Source organism: Amyelois transitella, chromosome 4, assembly GCF_032362555.1.
Source record: "Amyelois transitella isolate CPQ chromosome 4, ilAmyTran1.1, whole genome shotgun sequence".
Classification (NCBI taxonomy): Eukaryota; Metazoa; Arthropoda; class Insecta; order Lepidoptera; family Pyralidae; genus Amyelois; species Amyelois transitella.
The window spans coordinates 3,452,641-3,475,949 of NC_083507.1; the positions used below are offsets into that span (position 1 = coordinate 3,452,641).

General features: G+C 34.9%; 1 protein-coding gene across 1 annotated transcript in view; it reads right to left on the minus strand.

Moving 5' to 3' along the window:
- Positions 1-3,618: 3,618 nt before the first annotated feature.
- Positions 3,619-23,309, minus strand: part of LOC106129368 (voltage-dependent calcium channel type A subunit alpha-1) — a 139,797-nt gene continuing 120,106 nt past the window's right edge. The window contains exons 20-43 of the mRNA XM_060954728.1: positions 22,299-22,405; positions 22,045-22,167; positions 21,619-21,798; positions 21,126-21,392; positions 20,370-20,513; positions 19,894-20,095; positions 19,537-19,701; positions 17,733-17,843; positions 16,785-16,895; positions 16,028-16,111; positions 14,796-14,978; positions 13,597-13,688; positions 12,890-13,043; positions 11,878-12,005; positions 11,582-11,784; positions 11,284-11,495; positions 9,250-9,431; positions 8,751-8,763; positions 7,583-7,695; positions 7,147-7,301; positions 5,761-5,841; positions 4,786-4,970; positions 4,344-4,453; positions 3,619-3,966 (exon numbers count right to left, since the gene is read on the minus strand). Coding sequence (XP_060810711.1) covers positions 3,753-3,966; positions 4,344-4,453; positions 4,786-4,970; positions 5,761-5,841; positions 7,147-7,301; positions 7,583-7,695; positions 8,751-8,763; positions 9,250-9,431; positions 11,284-11,495; positions 11,582-11,784; positions 11,878-12,005; positions 12,890-13,043; positions 13,597-13,688; positions 14,796-14,978; positions 16,028-16,111; positions 16,785-16,895; positions 17,733-17,843; positions 19,537-19,701; positions 19,894-20,095; positions 20,370-20,513; positions 21,126-21,392; positions 21,619-21,798; positions 22,045-22,167; positions 22,299-22,405 — 3,519 coding nt within the window. The 3' untranslated portion in view covers positions 3,619-3,752. The remainder of the gene's footprint in view (positions 3,967-4,343; positions 4,454-4,785; positions 4,971-5,760; positions 5,842-7,146; positions 7,302-7,582; positions 7,696-8,750; positions 8,764-9,249; positions 9,432-11,283; positions 11,496-11,581; positions 11,785-11,877; positions 12,006-12,889; positions 13,044-13,596; positions 13,689-14,795; positions 14,979-16,027; positions 16,112-16,784; positions 16,896-17,732; positions 17,844-19,536; positions 19,702-19,893; positions 20,096-20,369; positions 20,514-21,125; positions 21,393-21,618; positions 21,799-22,044; positions 22,168-22,298; positions 22,406-23,309) is intronic.

The window sequence follows — 23,309 nt, forward strand, 5'->3', positions numbered from 1 at the left end:
TTTAGGATAATAAATTACTTAAATACTAATGTAAGTTTGGTTCTTTATTAATACAATATCAATAGGATTGCACTATCCTGTAAAGTTATTGGAACGTACCAAAAAACATACTATGGTGCTCTCTCGATGCCGATGAACTTTCTATGCTAAATATACAATAATAATATGTAACGATAATATAAAATATGATCGTCGTGAAGCCGTTACACAGATACAAGGCAGGCATAATAATAATGGGCTCCCCCTATTCTTATCTCACTTCTTTAGTTTTCATCCGATTATTATATTCAATACCTATTTGCTTAATGAGGCTCATTAACTTATACGATATCTTTATGACCTCCAGAAGTGAGCTAAGAACGAGCTATTATTATTTTTAATAATTAATTAACAATTTCGATACATATTGCTGCTGTCGTTTAAGTGAAAAAGTGTTCATTATTTTATTCTATTTGGTTATTTATTGTTACAAATAATGACGCATGACAATGCAATCACAAGTGAGAATTCGCAATCGTTAGTGACGTGAAAATGATTATCGAATGATAAAAAACGTATAAGAATAATTGAAACCCCACTTATCTGAATTAGTTAAGGTAACTGTTACATCGAATATTCTCATTATTACTTTAAGGCAGTGAAACACCCAACTTAAATTCAAGGACAGTTGGGGACGAGATTACCTAGCTAACATTAAGATTAACTAGTAACATATCACTAGACATTTTCACAGGCGACCTCTACACATCGGTCGCGTAATATTTTACAATATTTACACGTCTTATACATGTATGTTAGTGAAACATCGTAATGCAACGAGGGATTCACAAACACTAAAGCGGGATGCACTCTGAATTTCTATACCACTCAGTCATCGAAAGTCCATCGGCTTACTATAACATACTAACACCCCAATTACAAATGACAGAACGAAAATATCCATACGTCTATACAATAACAATATAAATATTCTTCATGAGTCAATATCGATAAATAATAAACCTACAATAGAAGAAATGTAACACTCTGAGATCGAGGGCAACAAGTTATATTTGTGGGACACACTCCTTCGAGAACACTTTATTTCAAAAACAATGTTTTATTAGACTAGATTAGCATTGTATGTAATTATAACATTAATAATATCAATTATAGAAATAATCTCGCAGACAAACGGAATGACGTAAATATTGAACCAACCATGTGGACACCGCACATAGACCACCGTATCGAAACCGACCGCAGCGTAGATTAATTTGTACTAATAACTATAACAGAGGTAAAATATAAAAGCTATACAACCGGCTCCCGCCCGCAACGAACAACAACAATCAAAATATGAGAGGAATATTATTCGACTCGTCTAGGGGTCTACTACTTTCGACTGCCGCGTGTCTAGGAAAAACCTCTCGGACTCTGATGCATACGTTATTACAGATCCATACAAATACATTATAGAAAGCTAAACAAGAAGGAAAGAAAACCGCTTTCTAGGCACTTTAAATTTGAACATATTATATTGCATCGTTTCTATCAGATATATTGTACGAGTACCTAAATATAGTTGCGCATTTAGACGTTACATGCGTCGCCACGTTTGTCAGCGACGGGCGTCGTAGCAGACGTCAGATCATAATTTATGTTTATTTCGTAGTTCATTATTACTTAGCGGTTACAAAATTTTAGTTTCGATATATTCTTTTACTTTTGAATATCCGACGTCTGCGCGGACGCTACAGACCTGTATCAAATTAGACATTATCAAAGCCTTGGACAGTTTGTTCCTAAAAGCACGGCGTCCCTTATAGAAATGAACAGCTTCCCCATGCAATCATACAGTTCTAATAATTATATTCTCATTTTTCCTCATGTTATCACAGAAAATCATGTATTTACAATTTTGTCGTACTAAAGTGTCGTACGTAACCTACGTCATGCTTGCAACAAATGTATCCATGGCGTCGAACAATTACATCGAAGACCACGATTGTTGTACTAAAATTAAATAAATAACAACATGTTTTAATTTATATCAATTAGTAAGTAAGTGTATATAAATTTGTGTGTTTGAGGGAAACATTGTAATCGTATACCAATTTTTTTTATCTTTATAATTATCTGTTAACTCTGTAATTGTTTACATATTAACATTTTCCAGTAATTTAACTAATTAAAGTCTGGTTAATCTCTTAAGATTTTGGCCGTGGGACTCATGGGCCATGAGATTTTTTGAATGAGTATTGTTTAAAATTTCTTTAGTACAACAGTCGTGTCTAGTTCAAAGTTAATATAATAATTTTATAAAAAAACTGCTTTATTATGAAACCGATCTTCATATTTAATGAAGAGACAAAAGAAAGAGCCCTCAATGTTTAACGGGATGACCCAATTATTACAAAATTATTATAATTTCTTTGACATAATGACAACTATTTATCATATGATTAGTGGCTATGAGTGATAGTGGCGTGATTATAATGAATTATAATAACCAGGTTGGAACTATGGGATATTATATATATTGGGTACATAGAAATCTGACACCTTTTTTAGTTACGCCCAGCGACTTATGGGGTCAGAATTAAATGCTCCAGAACAGTTAAATATAGTAGGCGACTTTAATGATCTAGATAATCTTCAATCTTCTGTTGTAGTACGTTAATCCTAAAATTTTGCGCCTGGTGACTTTAAATAGTTTCCGAATATTTACTATTACTATTTTTTTTAATGGTTTCCTCTTAATTTTTTACTGATTTCTTTCTCAAATAAGTTTGATTGAATATCTATTTCGAGTATACATTATGTTTTTTACACAATTTTAACAATACGTTTGTCGTAGCAAATTTTGGCTTCAAGGACTTATTAAACTACATCCTAAATGTTGCGTAAATGTTAAACATTCCAGGTATACTTTAAGACTTCCTAATTTTAAATAAGAGAGATACTAAAGTCTCTTTATTTGAGAAGAAACTGTATGTAACCAGACGACAAAATCTTAGGTGTGCAAGTACACGATTTCAACAATTCAGGTAATAATTATGTCGAAATATACTTTCACAGTTTACATACAATTAATATTATTTAATCGTATTTTAAATAACGTAGGTATAAAGCACTTGGGGGAAGGACAGCAAATTCAATAAAAAATGTTTAATTATTTATTTATATTAAATTAACTAATTAAAAATTATTTGCTATGTAAATATTTTACACAATACTAGTATTAATTTGTCTGACGATGAATTGCTAGTGTTCACCCAACGTCTAACTTGAATATGAAACGGTGTCGGGCGTCGGGCGGCGCGCGCCCCCGCCCTCGCCGTTTCAATAGGCGATATAACGTAGACTTTATGTAGTGCAAATTTAATATAGAAAGTTTACTTTTACAATACAGACTAATAATTTCATTTTATGTAAAAATCCTAGCGCAAACGAGTCGTCTGGCACCGTTTCATACTTCGATATCTTAACCGTAATATAAATCAAGGAGTAAAATTTTAGCGAATTAAAAATTAAATTTTCCAAAACTTTGTAAACACTAGAATTTGGATATAGCTCTCGGCGGCCCGCCGGCGAACGGCGCTCGCCGTCCGGCGGCGGGCGGCCGCTCACGAGCAGCGAGAGTCGTTTATATACACACGACATCGTCCGGGCGCGTGCGGCGGTCAGAAGGAGTGCGCGGGCGCGGGCGGGACAGGCGGGGGCGGGGCGGGCGCGCGCACGTCCCGCTGCGAGCGCGCGCGGCGGCGCCGCTAGCACCAGTCGTCCTCGTCCGAGTCGGAGTGGCGCGCGCGCGGCTTGTACCCGTTGGGCAGGCGCGGCGCGGGCGCGGGCGCGGGGGACGGCAGCGCCCGCGCGCCGCCGCCGCGCCCCATGGCTAGCGCTGCCTCGTAGCTCAGCGGCGCGGGCGCCTCGTAGGCGCGCGCGCCGCCCGCTCCGCGCTCCGACTCGTATCCCCTGCCGCGTCTACGAGCGAACACGCCGTTCGTTATCGAATTCGATAAAGCACTGGATTGTTCGTTGACGACCTGATTGGAGTGGTGGAGGCGAGCCACGATGTCCACTGAGCGGAAGCTCTCGGGATTGATAGCGTTCATTGAGAACGATCTGTGCTGCCTGCATTAGGCAGACGACACAATGTTTAATTTAGAAAAAGACGGATAAACATCGTATGATAAACGAGGGTCAGCACAAATCTATGGCGATAATGCACATTCAAAAATCTAGAAATTTTTTCTTCGCCAATGCAAATAATAAATTAATAATGCCGTATCGAATTCGCCCCCATACTAATGCATTTTTTAATTGGTGTGACTGACCCTTTTGTAGAAGATACTACGTACCTTTCTCTAGATCTATAATCTCGGTGTATCAGTCTTTCCACTTCCCGGCCGTATTCGTACTCGTCGTGCAGAGGTTCTACGGGCTCTCGTACTGTATGCCTTAACGATAACTGTAAAGAAGAAGTAAGCCATTGTCAATTTTTGAATGTTTTATTAGCTTTGCCAAGAAAACGAAGTTGCAATGCAAATTTTTTATCATTATCCAATTGTTGCTTTAAAACTCTTGAGTTCATTACCTAATCTAAGTCAATTGACCAGAGTTTAATCACACGCCGACCTCCAAGTGGTCAAAAGACTAGACCTGATCAGATTTATTTTTACTGTATTTTAATGAGAATTTATTTTTTCTAGCTCATCTCTAATCATTGCCACGTTAAGATTTGGTAGTTCTATTCTACACTACCTGAAATTTGCCAACAACTAGGATCTAAAATATACTTACGTGTGAGGGACTATGGCTGATTCTCGTGAATGGTGGTTGTTGCTTCACGTGCAGCGTGGACGGCTTGGTAGGAGTGGGGGGTAGTTGCCGTCCGCGACCTCGACGTCCCCCCTCCCGCTCCCACGAGCGGTCGCGCCATTCCCGGTCCCGGTCGCGTTCCCGGTCGCCACCTATCGGGGCCCAAACTAATCTTTGAATCATCTGGGCGTTCTTTGCGCGGACCGTAGTTATAACAACTGAACCTGAGTAATTACTGATAAGCCGTCGTATAGTGATCCTTTTCGTTTTTTGAGAAGCATTTTACAATACTCTTTAATGCCATTTTCGGGGAAACAGCCGACCGTCGTTACTTTTTTGAAAGTTTACACCATAGGGCTCAGAGGTGTCAATACACAGATTCAGCTTTATGAGGCGAATGATGATAACATAGATTCGTACGAGGGAATGAATAAAAGTAAAGTAAGAAAAATAACCGGGGTCTAATGAAATACACAGTCGAATTAACAATAAACAGGTGTGCAAACAATTTTCTTATTATTAAAACTCCATTCCCGCCACACATTCTTCACTTGCATTCGATGACATTCGTACAAAAGTATTGTTGTTAAATTAAGCATTCTAATGAATTTTGACAGTTGCATACCAGCAAAGGGTCTAGCAATTGAAACAGTTCTCCTAATACTGTAATTTTCTTTTAATTGCCAATATTTTCAGACCCTTTGCTTTACAAAATTGGCTTAGTTAAAATTTATATTTATTTTATCATGAGATCCTACAGGGCACTTACATCTATGGTTAATAGTAATGCAAACGTTGCGAGTTTGAAAGTGAATAGGTGAGAGTATATTTTGATGAAGAGTGGGAACTGAATTTAGTATTATAACATTCAGTGCCTACTCTTATACTTAGTTTTGGATCTCTCGTAACATAGAGTGTGTGGCCGGAGAGTGTCGCGACTCGGCGAGGGAATCTCACCGTAGGTGTGGTGTGGCGGGCTGGGCGACCGCGAGGGCTGGCTCAGGCTGGTCGTGGGGTGCGGCGCTCTCCACTCCTTCCCTGCTGTCAGGAATACCTTCATGTATCTTCCACCACGCTTTACCCTAAGCCCGACGGACTACCAGCCTACTTATATTCCTTTCTCACAAAGGTGACTCTAAAAGTTTGTTCAATGATTTGTTTATAAAGGTTCAGGCTTGGATGTGGTAAAGGGAGGGTAATTGAAACGTAGGCATCATTGTGTGCTTTAATTTTTTTCGATATTTAAGGAAAAATTTTACATAATTGTGACATATTGATCGATTACAGAGTAAGACAGAGTTTTAGTATATATCTACAGCAGCTTTCTACAGCAGAAAGTACAAAATTAAAATCATCAAGCTTTGCATGCTGCATGATTTAAGTGAGATCGGTTCAAGTGCATGCGGATAGACTCCTGTTTTTTGAGGGTCCCATGAATGAAGCTGTTGATTATGTGCAAACAAGAGCAAAATTGTTAGTATTGGGCACCAAATTTTAACATGCAGCAGGCAAATAAATTTCAGTTTCTGCAGAAGTTTTATTTCACCAAAATTCACATACAGGCCAATTAAGCTGTAATACATAGGTATACATTTTATAGGTTCTTTTCGTATTCCAATGTTAATTTCACTTATATCTAAAGTGTTATACAGAATGGCCTGGTTATATAAATATATGACGTTGCTAACAATTTATATGAGCGAATGGATGAGCGAATTCGGAATAATAGCTAATCGGCTACTTGTTATAAATTACAAAACTAGCTTTGTGAAAGAGTCCAATAGGTATATAGCTAGATATAACAATCTATATATCTAATGATTTGTCTTTTTGTAGCATATTGCATCGCTTTCAAAAATCTTATAACTACGTCTACAAGTCATGAATATCTACATCTACATGTAAGCTATTCTTTCCATCTTCTCACAAAACTTTCAGAGTACCTTCATGAGAAGAAAATGTTTGCAAAACTGTTTCAAATCGATTAATCATTAAAAGCTAAGAAACTGAATAGAATGTAGTAAGGATAATGATAATGTGTTATTAATATGAAAACACTACGGGATAAATAAAACAATATATTAAGAGCATTTATCTCGTTACTAAGCTCAAAGTTTAAAACCGAAATTCTGTAAATGCATATTGCACTGGCAAGAAGCTAACATTGTAAATCTGCTAATACCCGAAACTAAAGTGGAAATTTAAAGGCATTGAAAACAAATCACTACAGATGATATGAAACTAGGGAGAATGGGTAATAGAAGATTTACATAACTTTATTGTCGTGTTACGAGTGGGCATAGTTTTATAGCGATCTTAGCCAAGTAAAGGATTTGCACCTACCATGTGGATGGTAATGGTGGGGCGCCCGGTGCGTTCGCCCGTGCCTCTGGTGTTCGTGTTTCACGATCTCGACGACGTTACTGACGGTGTCGGAGAAGCCGATGTCGTGATGGTAACCTCCGTAGTGGCCGCGTCTTCTTGGACTTGGCGTTCGTCTGAAAACACAAATTTGTTTTTAATAGAACTTTAGTTCAGCTTCCTTCACCCACCATGCACAATTCATGCGATAAAGATACACCGACAGTCGAAGGTTAGTCAAAGTCCAATACATTAGGTTAGGTACAATTATCGCGTGCTCGGTAGACGTACCAGTTTTCACTACGATTATTTTGAGATCAATCTCTTCGCCGACGGCACTACAAAACAAAATAAAAAGAAAATAACGCACGACTAAAATAACAAATTATGTGGAACGGAATTGATTTATTAAAATTACCTTAAACTAGACGATCTTCCCTGGTGGCCGTTTTGGTACGTGTGAGGAGCTTGTAATCTTGCTTCGTCCAAAGACTCCATGGAAGCATGTTGCGATCCTTGTAGTTCTAGTACCTACAATGATTTCGAGATTAGATCTTAACCCATTTGTCACACATTGTCAAACATTCTGGTACGCAAATTAGTATAAACATTCTGTCCCATACTTACAAAATTTACTGCGGAATAAAATTTCATGCAACAATGAAGTGTCAGTTTTATTTGCATTGCATGCTTCAAACCGTGCTTTGCTTGTGCTATTAAATTTAATATTGCTTAACTTACCCATACCAGGTTATGCTATCTACACAGTATTAGAATCATGCGGTTTGTAGGTTATTAAACTCATGCATTTCTATGTATGTAAGGGTAAATGTTTCGGTGTCATGTTAGACAGTATGACTAATGTTAGTATGTTTATGTTTTGATTGTGAAAGTGCTATGTCTAATATATTTATCAAATAAGTTTAATAAGAGCATCCCTAAAAAAATTGAAACCTTCCTTACATATCATTCACTAGGTAAGAGATAACAAATTACTTTTAATGTTCTACTTTTACGGTTTCGATTAATTAAAATCCTATATTACTGTAAATGTTTACCTAAACATCACAACCATCTGTAAACTTTAAAATGTTTACATTAACATTTTGAATACAACACAGACAATATCAGTAAGTCTAAAAGGGCCTAAAGCCCTAATTACGTTATGTAACACAAGTTGTACGTGTATAGACAGAATAAATTGCTAATGTTATAACATTAACACCTAGGAGTCTTTACTTAATGCACCCAAACAAAGCTCCAACATATAGTTACAACATCGACTATCTATTACAAATGAAATGAATCGATGTATCTTTTCTAAGGGTACACCCACATAAATGATATTGTTAAAGTAAGAATATCTTGACCCACAACATCACGTATTTATCAGTAGATTAATGTGACTATTAGCCAATTACAGATTGCTAGTTTAAAAATTTAAGATATATAAATTTTGCGGTACAAATATAGTGATATTGGTGGGGATATGGACATCGACTGCACTTGACAATGGCTATCATGACCGTCTGGCTGATTGGAATTATGACAGTAATGTTAATTCACCCTATCATCACGGTATTCACCTTTTTGTTATTCCTGAAACAAAAGAAAACAGTTTTTAATTCATTTAAAAGTTTTATCTTTTGACTCTTTCTCATCATAGCGTATTTTAGCAGGTGACTTGATAGTATAAATTGTACTTAAGCAAAGCCGATATGAGTTCCTAATGTAAATAGCGTTCAATTTCACAATACAAGGTTTTAAAATAATCAGCAATCTGTGACTATCTTTAAATCTACATTCTATGATCAAATCATTCATGTAATCGTGACAATAAAATCTTGTTAGGCTTATAAACTTGAAATTCTTTTAGGCGATGGGCTAGCGATCCGTCACTATTAGAATCTCAATTCTATCTTAAAGCCAAATAGCTGAACGTGGCCTATCAGTCTTTACAAGGCTGTTAGCTCTGTCTACCCCGCAAGGGAAATAGACGTGATTGGTTATGTCTTCCTCGTAAGGGATACAGATGTAGATGTAGAAAAACTTACATAGGTATGAAAAAAATGAAGGATAACTTACTTGTGGGACCTTCTGGTACTGCGTTTTGCGAGGTTGGCCAGCGTGTGTGGGTCGTCCGGATGGGCGGCGTGGCCATGTCCGTCCGTAGGTATCGCCGGCGCCTCGTGGCTCAGCGAGCCCGCCCGCGATCCCGGGCCCAGCCCGGCCGCCACGTCCAGCAGACAGTTAAAGAGGGACGCCTTCTGCACCACGCACCCCGAGTAACGCACCCACCCACGCGCTCTTGCGCATGCTCATGTCACACAATACAACCAATGGTCGCTAATGGCTAAGCCTACATGAGTTTGCGCAAACAACCCACATATCATGTCCATGCTGGAGTTCTTTAGTGTATGTGTGTTGTGTTAGAATTCCAACGAATAGACATAATTAACCTAAGTTGTATAGTGTTAGTGAAGATGAATACGGCTAGAGGTATCTGAGAAAATAATACTATTATATTTCACATATTAGTATTTTCAGATGTACTTAGAATGTAGTTTTTATATGTTCCTTGTTCAGTAATAGATGAATTAGTTGCTTGTAGGATCGAATCGGACAATACAAGTACATAAAGGCTGTAAATTACAAAGCGGTCTGGTATTTATAATAATGTTTAAATTGTGTGCTTAAATAAAATTATGTGCAAGACTGAAGCCAGAGGCAGAATTACGTCAGCAAGATTATCTTTAAGATAGACTTAAGTAATGTTTATATTTAGATAATTCTCCAGCATGCTCAGACTTGAGAATCGTGATATATTTCAAAGATCATTATGCTATAAATCAAAAATTACAATATGCAAATGAGAATGTAGCGGTAAAGCACAGTATATGTCGTATTTTTATCTGAAATCAGGCTTCTATGATTTAAATTAATTGAGCCAAAATGTAATCAAATCAAACATGAAAACTCACAACAGGAAAGCCAAAGTACAAATAAAATTGATCATTTTCAAGTAGTGGAAATGGATTTCATGCAGAATTATCGATGACATTGAAAATGACTTAAAGTTTCACCAATTTGCAAAGTGTCAGGATCCGTAAACAGACAGCGGGCGATAATAAGAAAGTAGAAAAGACATACAGAGGAAGACAGTTACTAATGTAGGTAACTAATACTACGACAAATCCCAATCAACTGGTCAAACGGACACACGGGTCTAAGTACTATTAATTTTGCAACTATAGGACAGGTCACTATTGTGGTTTACAAAGCCCTGACGAACACTTGAATTGACAAAATTGTGCGAGACGAGCACGAATTTGTCCAAACTAATTAAGTACATCAAGTGCATCGTCATATTCTAAATCTAAGGATTTTTTTAGACAAACTACTCTACTTCTGATTTAATTTGATCAATTTAAGAAAGCTTCTTTAATTGACCATTTCTCTTATGGCCATCGCGATGTTTTATTTAAATTGAAGAGTTTATTTAGTCACAATTTAAACACGATGCGAGAAGAAATTCATGAGAAAACAAAAAATGTCTAGAACAGTGCAAGAAAAAAGTATTCAAAGTTTCGATCCGTAAAATATTTCAATACTACCGGCTGAATGGCCGTAGGGCTATTCTCGCTGAATGCCTGAAAAGTAAACCACCAATGTAGTCGACTCATTTGTTAGAGTCGAGTTCAACTAAAGTGACGCTGTATTGTTGTTATTTGTCCTGGATTAAGGATCGTTCACCGAGGAGCCAATTGCAGATTTTGGTTTACATTTTATCGTAAATTCTGTCAATTGGTATTATATGGATCGTCAACGTAATACAACAATACATCCACAGGTAGACAACACAACCAACACTATTAGCTAACTATTTCTCAAATTTTTAATCTAATGTGGGGGAATCAAGGGACCATCAACAAACACTACTTGTAAAGGTGTAGTTTTACCTACCCACGTAATAGTTACATTTGGCTCAAAGATACATAAATTAAATGATTACATTAGGCAAAAGCCACACGGCTCTGGCTTCATTTATCTACATTTCATAGAGGATTTCTTTTATTTTTTTAAAAGAAAGGTGCATTTACGTTATTTTAAAGTACTTACTTGAACACCCTGAGGTTCATTCTTGCCAAACTTTGTGGATCTCCAACTTTCTAAGATTAGTAACGCTGCGTATATCTTTCCTACAGTCAGTTTCCCAGCGTTGAGCACATCGTTTCGAGGCACCAACAAGTCCAACATCTTTTTCGATTGAAGTGGCCATATATGAGTTATTGTTTCCCTAAGTTCTTCATCTGCTTGGTCCATTTCTTCAGCTGCAACAAAACAATTTTACTATTAAGCAATTTAGTTTCTTAATGAGATTACTTCTCAACAAAAACAAAAAAATAGTCAAACTTACCAGATCTCATTTTTATATTTAAATTTTCTCGTATTAAAGCAAACAAAGTAGTTGTAAAATTAACTTTTCCTTCGTCGTCTAGCGGCATGTTCATTCTAATTAGTTTTTTATATGCTAGCCTATTTGGACACTTATTACCAAACCCCAGCGGTGGATCCATATTCTTCAACATATCGTACATTTCTGTATAATGAATCTTTCCCCTGGAATGAACAAAATATCAATATTATTAGGTTTCCAATCTTTGAAATTTATTTCGTCGATTTGATTAAATGAAAGATGTAATCGTGGCTTACGTTGCGTTTGGGTCATATTCGGCCCATATTCTAACAAATTCGTCAAGGTGATGAGCACCGAGGATTGATGAGTCCCTCGTTAGGTAATCGAAATTATCCATGATGACGGCAACGAACAAGTTCAACATCTGAAAAGTAATAAGATACATACATACATACATACATAAACTCACGCCTCTTTCCCGGAGGGGTAGGCAGAGACTACCTCTTTCCACTTGCCACGATCCCTGCATACTTCCTTTGCTTCATCCACATTCATAACTCTCCTCATGCAAGCTCGGCGGTTTCGGGCACTTTTGACCTGACCCTTCACCAGGACATCCTTAATTTGATCAAGATATGTTCGTCTAGGTCTTCCCACCCCGACCTTTCCCTCCACACTCTCCTTGTATATCTGCTTAGTCAACCTGTTTTCATTCATCCTCTCCACATGACCGAACCATCTCAACATACCCTTTTCTATTCCTGTAACTACATCTTCTTTCACATCACAACACTCTCTTATCACGCTGTTCCTTATCCGGTCACTCAATTTCACACCCAACATACTCCTTAACGCCCTCATTTCCACTGCATTTATTCTGCTTTCGTGCTTCTTTTGCCATACCCAACTTTCACTCCCATACATTAATGTCGGGACCAACACGCCCCTGTGCACAGCCAGTCGAGCCTTTTTGGATAGTTTCTGACTGCTCATAAAGGCATGCAAAGCTCCATTCACCATGTTCCCCGCGTTCACTCTCCTTTCAATATCACTAAGTAATAAGATTCAATGATTAAAACAACTTCAACTAAAACCAATTAAGAGAAGTCGTAGAATTTACTTGAGGTTGATACTAATTTAAAAAAAAATCGTACCTACAGATATAACGCATATCCTGGAGATAGTACACAAATAGATAAAATACAAGTTTAAAATTAGATTGTGTGGCCAGCAAAATAAATAGTTGGAATCAAAAGCATGAACTAACAAATTGATTTATTAATGAAGGCTGGCCAAGATCATACTTACAAGAAATGAACAGAAGAATATAAACGAAACGAAGTAGGCGTAGGCGAGGGTGCTGCCGCAGGCCTCGTTGGCTGGTTTGCCGGTAGCCTTGTCGCATTTGGCCGGCTTGAGGCACGCCAGCATGATGTTGGGCCACGACTCCCCAGTTGCGCATCTAAATAAAAGTGCCTCACAGTCACTTGTTCATTATAAATCAACATATTAAAAGTCAGTGATCGACGAAGTAAATCATATTAGTACACTTATTAGGTATGTGAAATCAAAAAGTAAATGCTGTTCATAATAATTAAACATTTTTTATAATGTTAAAAGGGCGTTATGATGACCAGCCTATTAATGTGGTGGTGTTTAGATCTTACTAATTTAATTATGAGCAATTGTATTTGACATTTTACCTTTTATAACCATTTCTTTTTTAAAGGCAAAAAATTATTTACAGCTTAAATATATGTATATAATCTTGTAGTGACTATATTTTCATGCATTGATATTAGTGCTATTTACTAAAATATTTATGTTATTCCCAAAAGATTTACGATGTGTTTGGAATAAAATAAGGAGGACGATATAAAGTTTACTTGAATTAATTCTAAAACATACAATTAATTAATTTGTAAAAAATGTGAAATATGAGGTATTACCTACTTATATTTATTTCAACTAATTTTTTTGAAAAATAGTGCTTATAAGGGAACAATGTTACTTACCTGAACAGTAGCATGAGTGCTTGAATGAAGTTTCGAAAATTGTTGTGTCTGCTCAAATCTGAGTCTGATGATAACTCTATATTGCCAAACACCTGTGTCCAAGCAAATACAACACAGAAAGTCAGCAAATGTGCAATCATACGTGAAACCCAGCATCCTATGCTCCACACCCCAATGCAATGCTAACATAATCTACCTATTGATGTGCCTATACTAGTACTAGGGATGACAAATGAAAGCGCAAGGAACATATTTGGCTAGACAAGGAACAAACATGAAATAAATTTTCAGTTCTGTGGATTTTGAGGATAATTGATGACTAAAGGATAAACTAGGTTGTCTACTTTCTTGAAGATGGAGTTTGGATTGATAATCTATCCGCATATCCAATGATAGTGGTGAATGTTTATAGATGTAACATTGACAGTAAGGACAGATTTTTGGCAGTGACCTTTTGACATGAGTATACAAGATGCAACACCCGACGAGGTTCCAGTGCCATGCTCTCTAAGAGAATCCTTTTGCCTAAGTTGTCACAATATTTAGTGCCTTCGCCTTAACGACAGAAAGTGAAACCACAGTGTAACAGACAGGTTCGGTACATCTACTCGCATTCTCACCGAAATAGAAGCAAAAGAGCGCCCACAAAAGATCTGAAGTTGTTATGCCTGTTGACGGCACTATCTGGATCGTATTGGATGTTTCCAAAAACCTGTCATTAGAAATGAGTCAGTCTACTACTATTTGCAATTTATATTTTTTGCACAACCATGGGATGAAATGGATTCAGAGAGCTACAAATGATCGGATGGAATAAGGTCTGTATGATACCTATCAAAACAAAATTGGAAATGATTGATCGAGCTTTAAAAGAATATCTAGTGGAAATGGTAGAATATAATGGCAATCCCCAAAACTAAAACAATGAGCTGAGTAGGCACTTTATATTATACCTAGACTAGTTTTAAAACAATGTGACTTGTGGTTGAACCCTGTTTTTCGTATACTACTATGCTTAGTAAAAATGTTTCTACTTCTGGCTGATACCTGTTATCGGTACCCATCTGTGACTGTTTTATGTACCCATTAAAAAATTGGATTTTTAAAACATGATTGAGTAGTAAGAAGTTGTACTTTGTGATACTTCAAAACAATTGAAAATTGTAGATAAACGAGAATAGAGAAAATTTTAAACAGACCTGCATCCCAATGATGGCGTAGATGAAGAATAGCATTGCAATGAGAAGGCACACGTAGGGTAAGGCTTTAAAACTCTGCACAAAAGTCCAGAGCAGTATCCGAATGGTATAGCCCTGTCTGAGCAGCTTGATCAGTCGCGCGGCTCGAAACAGGCGGAGGAAACCGACGTTGAATGTATTCTCCTGGAAATTTATTTAAAAAATGTTAAGATATACTCTCCGTGTAAAACTAAATTGTGACCCTACATACAATGTACTTATTTATTACCAAACTATTGGATATTATCTTCTGGAATGGAATTAGTAGAAATATCTGATTTATCGTTATGAAATAATTGCTATGACATTTGCGTTTCATTGTTGCTTGCTAATATTATCTTTAAAAATCAAACAAAAGACAAGGCTAGTCACAGTATATCCACAAATTGTAATTCGCCATGTTTCTCCCCTAGGAAAAGCTTTCATTTAAAATGAAGGAATTGTAATCTACTAATAGAGTACAAATTTTAAGAATTGTTCAAAGAATATCTATTAAATTTAAAAATCTAGCACGGTTTGTCACTATAATAATTTTCAAAAATTCTAAGAGGTTACATCAAAATCTTATTTTACTCTCACAATTTGTAAAAACTACAAAACGCATTAAATTGTCTCTACAAGTATGATCTTATACTAGTAATAAGAATTTTGAAAAGTCAGCTATGAAAAAGTTACTAAAACAATAGTTTATAATGAAGTTGTAATAGAAAAAGAAAATAATACATACTTTCTATAATACCTTAATGTCTGATGATTTGTATCAGTTATTAAAACAGAAAACAAACAAAATCTATCAAATACTTCAAACCTTTAACAAACAAAATACACTCTATACCCCAACCAATTCCCTCGCATATCACTCTTCCTACGTTAAGTCTACGGATTTTCTATACATCTTTGTAAAATGGTCTAGGCACTACATTTATAATTTGTTTTGAAACACACACACTGCTAGCCATAAATCAATCCGAAACAATTTATCTAAATTTCCTAGCAGTCAAATATTTAATTCGTTACCTGCTGACAGGATATGTCAGCACAATTTTCAGCAAGGTCGGCCTGTAATCATTATATATCCTTGTATTTATGTCTCCAAAACACCATCGAAGAAAATATGAGAACAAATGAAAGTGAAAGGAATGAAATTATAAAGCAGCGTCATTAGAGATAATGTAAGTTAAAGTAATACTCACGCCAAACTCCATAATGAGTGCATCTATAATACTTCCAATGACCGTTATGAAATCAAATGTATTCCACGGATCTTTGAAAAAATTCTGGAAGAAAATGTTTATTAATTTCCATAGAGCAATTTAAAAGAAATCTTATGTCAAATTTTTATTCATTTTGTTCGAATGAGAAAAATATTAGTTAATTATTACATCTAATAAATATTTGTATACAAATGTACACTTTCTATTTCAATAACATGTAACGGGACTTTAAAGGATAGGAATTAGGATTTTCTCTCGATTTTTTCCCAATGTTTACCTTGCGTATGAATCTAAAAAATACAGTAGATACCTAGCTATAAAAACTATTAAAACTTATTTTAATGAAACAAGCGTTAATATTATAAATTTTCTATGAAATGAAGTCTAGCTTTAAATATATTCAAGTCAATATTGAATATTGATGGTAATCTAAGAGAAAATTCAATAAAAATGAAAGTGTCGCATTTTTTACACGGAAACATTAAAATCTTCAAGAAATTTAGTAGTCGCTGTGTATCCTAAATTTGCCAATTAGTATAATATATATTCGCTTTTGAGATAAATAAAATCTATTTTTATTGCAATATTTTTCATGGGGATTTTAATGCTTGCGTTTAGCGTTTGACATTATTAGGCAAACATTTCATATTAATGGATTCGTCTAGAAAATAACCGATGGTGTTCGTAAAACAATATATGTTACTAATATAATACTAAAAAGTGTAAAATGGCTTACCGTGCATCCGAAGGCAATCAGCTTCAAAACGGTCTCGAGAAGGAAGAAGAACGTAAAGACGAGGTTCATGAATGTTAACATGTCCATGAGAAGTGGTGGAGCCTCGTGAAACTACCACAAAATTAATACCAATTGTTTTAACCTTAGCGTAATTATCATTATTTACAAGCTAAATACTAAAATTTACTTTAGCATTCATCTAGTACTAATACTTTTTATTAAATTAAAAAAAAAAAAAAAACCTTCATCCATTTCAGTATTTAGCTTAAGTTTAACTAAGAAATTAAAAATCCTAAATAACTGCTATTATATAAAAAATAAACTTAATTTTGTATACATTATGTAACAGTGAGTGTTACGGTTTGTGTGTATATGTGTTTTGTTCCGTTTTTTTTTCACAATGAGCCCATATGAGAGTGTAGTTATGTATAGTTAGGTGGTATAAAGTGCACGTGCTCACATGCCTATTTGAAAATATACAATCATGCACAAGAAGCTACAGTCAACTTTCTTGGGTTATCGCTTTCAGGGTTGATAAAAGTCATAGATTTCGTACTAACCTTGTAAACAGCAGAACGCCATGGGCCTTACCTTGCAGGATTCGAAAAGTTTGCGAATGCACTCCTTACAGGTTGAATATAAAACCAATTATCATCGGTACGCATGTGGAAATGTACAAGTGAAGCATGCAGCGGGAAAAAAGCCATGCTACAATTGAGTATTTGCAAATAAATTCATATAATTTATTCCCAGCGTTGTTAACAGAGAGAAAGTATCGGATATTTGGATGGGATTGATGTTTACTCGCATAGAATTGTTCCCATACAGTCATGTAAATAGATGAAAATAACATACATTATTAGTAACAGAAAGAGTACATTTGCATGTATTTCCTTTCTCCATTTTTCTGTAACCTTTAAGTGTCAGATCAAATTATTTTGTACTTACTTTGACACCGTAAGCGATGATTTTCAACACGGTTTCCACCGAAAACATTCCAGTAAACCCCATATTCGAATACTTGAGTATATCCGCGTAGAGGTCGTTTTGATTATAGTACTGCCATATTGTGATCAGGTGCCGGGCGTATTGGATAAACCCAAGGCAATGAAAATACATATTTGTTATTCTATATATATCATACATTATGTATAGGAAATGATAAAGTATTGTTGTAGATGTATAGATTGAAAACTGTATAGGTAGATGAGTAGATTTGTAACATAGTTTTGTTTAACATAAGTCTTAATACATATCTGGTAATAAAAGTATATATTGAAAAGGATTTATTAAAGGACAGTGATATGGACTTGATGAGGAAACGTGCCAAGTCGTATAACACATAGATAAATAAATAAAAGTAAGTATAGGGGCAGAAGAAAAACTTAAGCTCATTTTTCCGATGGTTTCCAATAAAAGAACTCTGACTTAAGTACTCTGATGATGTGGCAATATGCGGAAATTTTACATCTTATTTTAGAGTTTTACCAATTTATACATTTCAATCGATGTTACCTTTCTGTGTATTTTAGAATAAACAAATTTTGATTCCAATAAAAACATAAAAGCAGCAGTTAGCCGTCAGCGGACGCCTGGCAGTTAGGCCATTCCACCAAGCATGCAAAATGTTCACATAAACACAATTAAGAAGAGGTCTTAAATCATGCAACACGAACAACACCGATGGCCCATGCCATGTCTTATCCTGATTCCAGATTTGATTGTGCATTCACAAGCACGAATATCCGAATAAAAATTTGGTGTATGTGCTGTATATGTGCAGGAAGGTAGTAAGGTATGTCGTGCAATAAACACTGATACATATTATATATGTTATGAATAGCAAGCAAGGAATTATGTAAGGATTATTAACGAAATGTAGGACATATTGGATAAAAATATGTTGACGGTATACTAAACAGGGTAGGCTCAATTTTAAATACTATTATTAAATACGTAAATTCAGATGTAGTGTTCACTGACATTGAATACGTCAAACAGATATTGAATTAATATTGTATATTAATGTGTGTCGGGTGTGGTATGTAGTGTGATTTTTTTATATTATTGGGATCAGAGGCAGTACTTATAAAGCCAATTGTGTATCACATCTTTGTAATGCAACGTGTTTTACTGAAAACAAATTCTTTATAGATTCGAAACCTACTTTTTAATAGTATCTATAGAGTGCTCATAACGACTATTTTGACGCATTACTATATATTTGACAAATTATCAAATGAAATATGTACTGGTAGTATAGTAATTAACCAAACGGACATGGTGTTTAATTTCTGAGAACTCTCTAGTGAGGTTCAGTGCAAGCATTAGTGGATATCACGGGTTTGGTAACTAATCTATTATATTTTTTGTGCCTTGTGATTTTGGCTAAACTCGCTTAGGACTACCACAAGGATTTCTACATAGACATTTACTTTTAGTGCTAATTTGCTTTGTATGTTTTTGTATTTTTTCTTTGTCTTAATTCCTGTTGATAAGTGTTGCATTAATAACTTTTACTGCTTCATTTTTGAATCTTATAGATAACTTCAAGCCTTCAACGTCGTGTGATAAGCCAATGGAAAGGTATTGCATGGGTGAAAGTGATTGACAGTTAGTACATCACCTTCGTCTTTCGCAACTAATTTATTTCACACATCCTTCTTATTACCATTGGCATAAAGGACACGACGTTGGCGGCCGTATTAGAATGTATTACTTCTAACATTAATAGATTTATTAAAGGACTTACCTTCATCATGAGCAATAGTGTATTTAGGACGATAAGGGTCATAATGAAGTACTCGAAGGGCGTAGAGACTACTACTCTCCACACTTTGTACTTAAAACTTGTCCTTTTGCTTGGCATATACCTTTCTAGAGGTCGCGCTTCTATCGTGAAGTCTATACAAGATTTCTGAAAATAAAATTAAATTTTAAAATTTTAAGTTCGTGTTATATTCGACGTTCAGCGAAACGGCTTAACTTATTTAAAAAAAATAATTCATGACAGGTTCATGAATAATGATATCGTGAAAAATTGGATGTCATTACGTTAATTGTATTGAGGATTAAATTATATTTATCAATGTTTTTTCAACAGTCGTACCTGATTTTTATCAATTTCACCGTCTTGTAATTCTGCTTCACCCTGCTCTTGAAATGTGATAATTATCAAAGCTACGAATATGTTAACAAAGAAGAATGGAAACACCACAAAGTAAACAATATAAAATATGGACATTTCTATTCGAAAATTTTGTATGGGTCCCTTATCTTCGTAAGTGGCCGCCATCGAATTTTGTAACACTCTGCGAACAAATTAAATATCACATAAAAGTTTGTTGATTTTTGTTTTATACAGCTTAATTAACGTTACCTTAATCATTTAACTGTATTTATTATATAAACATATTTCAAAACCATTTTTGCGCACAAAAGGCATAATGTTAAAATTTTCAAGTATTGTAACGTATGTGATGTGTAAAACTTTTTATTTCATCATTAGCGTTGTTAACTTAAATGACCTTGATTATTCGAAAACAATTTATTCTTAAACTTAATGGAGAAAAAGCTTATACGTACTGTGGCCACCCCTCTCCAGTCTGCACCGCAAACAGCGTGAGCATCGCCGTCGCCACGTTGTCGTAATGGAAGTGTTGCGTCGCCCACACGCGCTGCGCAACCTTTGGCAGCAGGCTGTTCGGCTCGTACACGAAATACGACCCTCTGGCGATTTAAATTATTAATATTAATTATATAATCTTGATCAAAATTGTTAAAATTAATTGTATAACCTTTGCTACTTTGACTCAGGTCAATGTTCAATTTATTGAGTCACAATCCCAAGTTTGGGTCGGAGGAAATTTGATAAAATATTTTATTTTGAAATTGATCTGTCTTCGTAATTTGTTTATTTCTTGCAAGGACTGAAATGGTAATTCCAAACATGTAGACTTTGCTTTGTAATTTAAGCGAAAATACAATAACCGTATTTTGGAATGGAACTCTTTATATCGAAAGTAAAGTAGATTTAACTAAAAATAATGCAACCAACAAAAGCTGCCCACACATTTTTTTAACATCAAATTTATCAAAAATGCTATAAAATTAAAAAAAATTATAATCGACCGACTGCTATCTATAATAGTAAATAATGACAGATTTTTAGCATTCCCATGTTTGACCACTTAAGGTGGATAAATTGTATGTACAATATGTTTATGGACTTCTAGTTTATAAGTTTGATAAGAATTGTCACCTTATTTTCATTCTTTTATGCAGACAAGTTTTGTTGGTTCTTCTTAAATATATACTGAAATAATAATATGCAATACTCACTGGCAGTCTTCAAAAGTATTCTTACTGATATCGGTGCAGTGAAAAAATTTACCATTAAAAAGTTGAACCGCGATTACAGCGAATATGAATTGAAACAATATGTACACAATGAGAATGTTTATGACGTTCTTCAAAGAGTTCACAACACAGTCAAACACTGCTTTTAACTTTGGAACACGTTTTATAGTTTTCAATGGTCTGAGCACTCTTAACACTCTTAACGATTTTATTGTGGACAGATTCTGCCCCGCCCCTTTCTTGACACCTCTGAAACAAAGAAATCGAAATGATGCTTATTAAAATGTAATAAATGAAATTGATATGGAATTGTACGCACATCACAATGCCCCAATGGATCTCATAGAATGGAATGAAAACTGATTGATGAAACATTTTAGACATTTTATTCAAATAAGCCTTACAAATGGCGCAATCATTAGAATTAGTACTATTAAAGAGTATCCAAATAACTGCATCGTAAAAGCTATCTTACCCGATCTCGAAACCGAAGCTGACCAGGGCACAGATGACGACTGCGGCATCCATGATGTTCCACAAATCGCGGAGGTACGCCCCCGGGTGGAACAGGATGCCCAAATCGACGATTTTCAACAGCATCTCCACAGTGAACACACCCGTGAACGCGTAATCGAAGTAGTTCAGGATTTTATTCCTAAGAATAAATAAAAAAAATTAAAAAAAAAAGCTGCTCTGAAATATTTTTTATCTTGTAGTAAGAACTAAAATAGACATGATAATATTTTTGTCTCTAATACAATCTTTTCATATTTATTGGTTTTGAAAGTTGGGTAACGTGGAGATTGGTATCCCGAGTGAACTTTATTTGCTAACTATTATGTTAATCATTGTTAAAATAACACACTAAGAATATGATTTCGTAAAAATTTATAATATTTACCTTGGACTTTCTTCTTCTACGGGATCTTCAGCTGCTAAAGCCGCAGAACTCAAACATATGACTATCATAATAAAAAAATCAAAATATTTTAAATTTACAACCCAGTGTGCGCCACGCCTTATTCTGAAAAAAAAAATGTTTTTCTGATTATAAATTTTTTTCATATAAATTTAATAAAGACAGATGAAATTTAACTAAATTTCATAAACGTACTCGAGACATTCTTATGTTAATAAAAACAAAATTTCGCTTACGGATTAGTTGGTGACAAAATAAACATGGACGAATATGGCAGCATTGGCTTTGGTCCGTCGGGAATCTCTTCTTCGTCGTCTGTTTTGGCCTCTTCTTTCTTTTTGTTCTGAAAAATTAATTAATCCAATGAACATTTCTCAAAATAAGTATCTACTAAAATTTGCGAGCAAGGTTTCTTTCTCTTTTAAAATGTTGAGGTTATAATTATTACGACTAATTAATCATAGCTTAGTGTGCGTTCTATCTGTATTCTAAAATATTTTTTTATTTAAGTTTCAATAAGACAAGTTGCCAAAACCTAAAATTTAATAAAGTTCCTTTTAATTTTATCTACAACTAATTACTTAACAAATAAAAGCTACATTTTTAAAAATCAATGATGATGACTCTAGCGAGGACTATAATATCTCATCTAAAATTCTTTTAATTAAAGTTCATGTTAATAATAATAATGGTAAATAGTGGGCGATTTATTTGTAAAACATTTTTGAATTTACATGTCAGTTAGCAATTTACCCATACACAGAATATAAATATTTCTAATGTTATCTAGAACTAAATAATAATATTAAACCGACAAAATTGTATGTATAAATTAATGATGATGAATCTAGCTAGTACTAATCTATTCATTCTAAAAGTAAGTATTGTACTTGATTTTGAGTTGAGTTAATCTCAATAATTTTAGAAAATTAAAATGAGGTAAGCCAAACTTTCTAGGTGCTAATGGGGTCTACATATGGTAACTAAAATGGCAAATCAATGTTGAGAATATTAAAGCGTGAAAATAATTAAGATTAAAAAAAAATCGTTGTGATTCCTAACGAACACGTAAAGTTTTATAAATTATAAATTTGGATCGCTATTGACTTAGCTTTCTTTAACAAGAAAGTAAAACGTCAAGAGATTTTTAAAAGTACACCTAAGTAACATTCCGCCCACAGAAGCGACATTGAATTAGATGACGACCTCTTTTAAAATATTGTTGATATCAAAGACAAGCACAAATT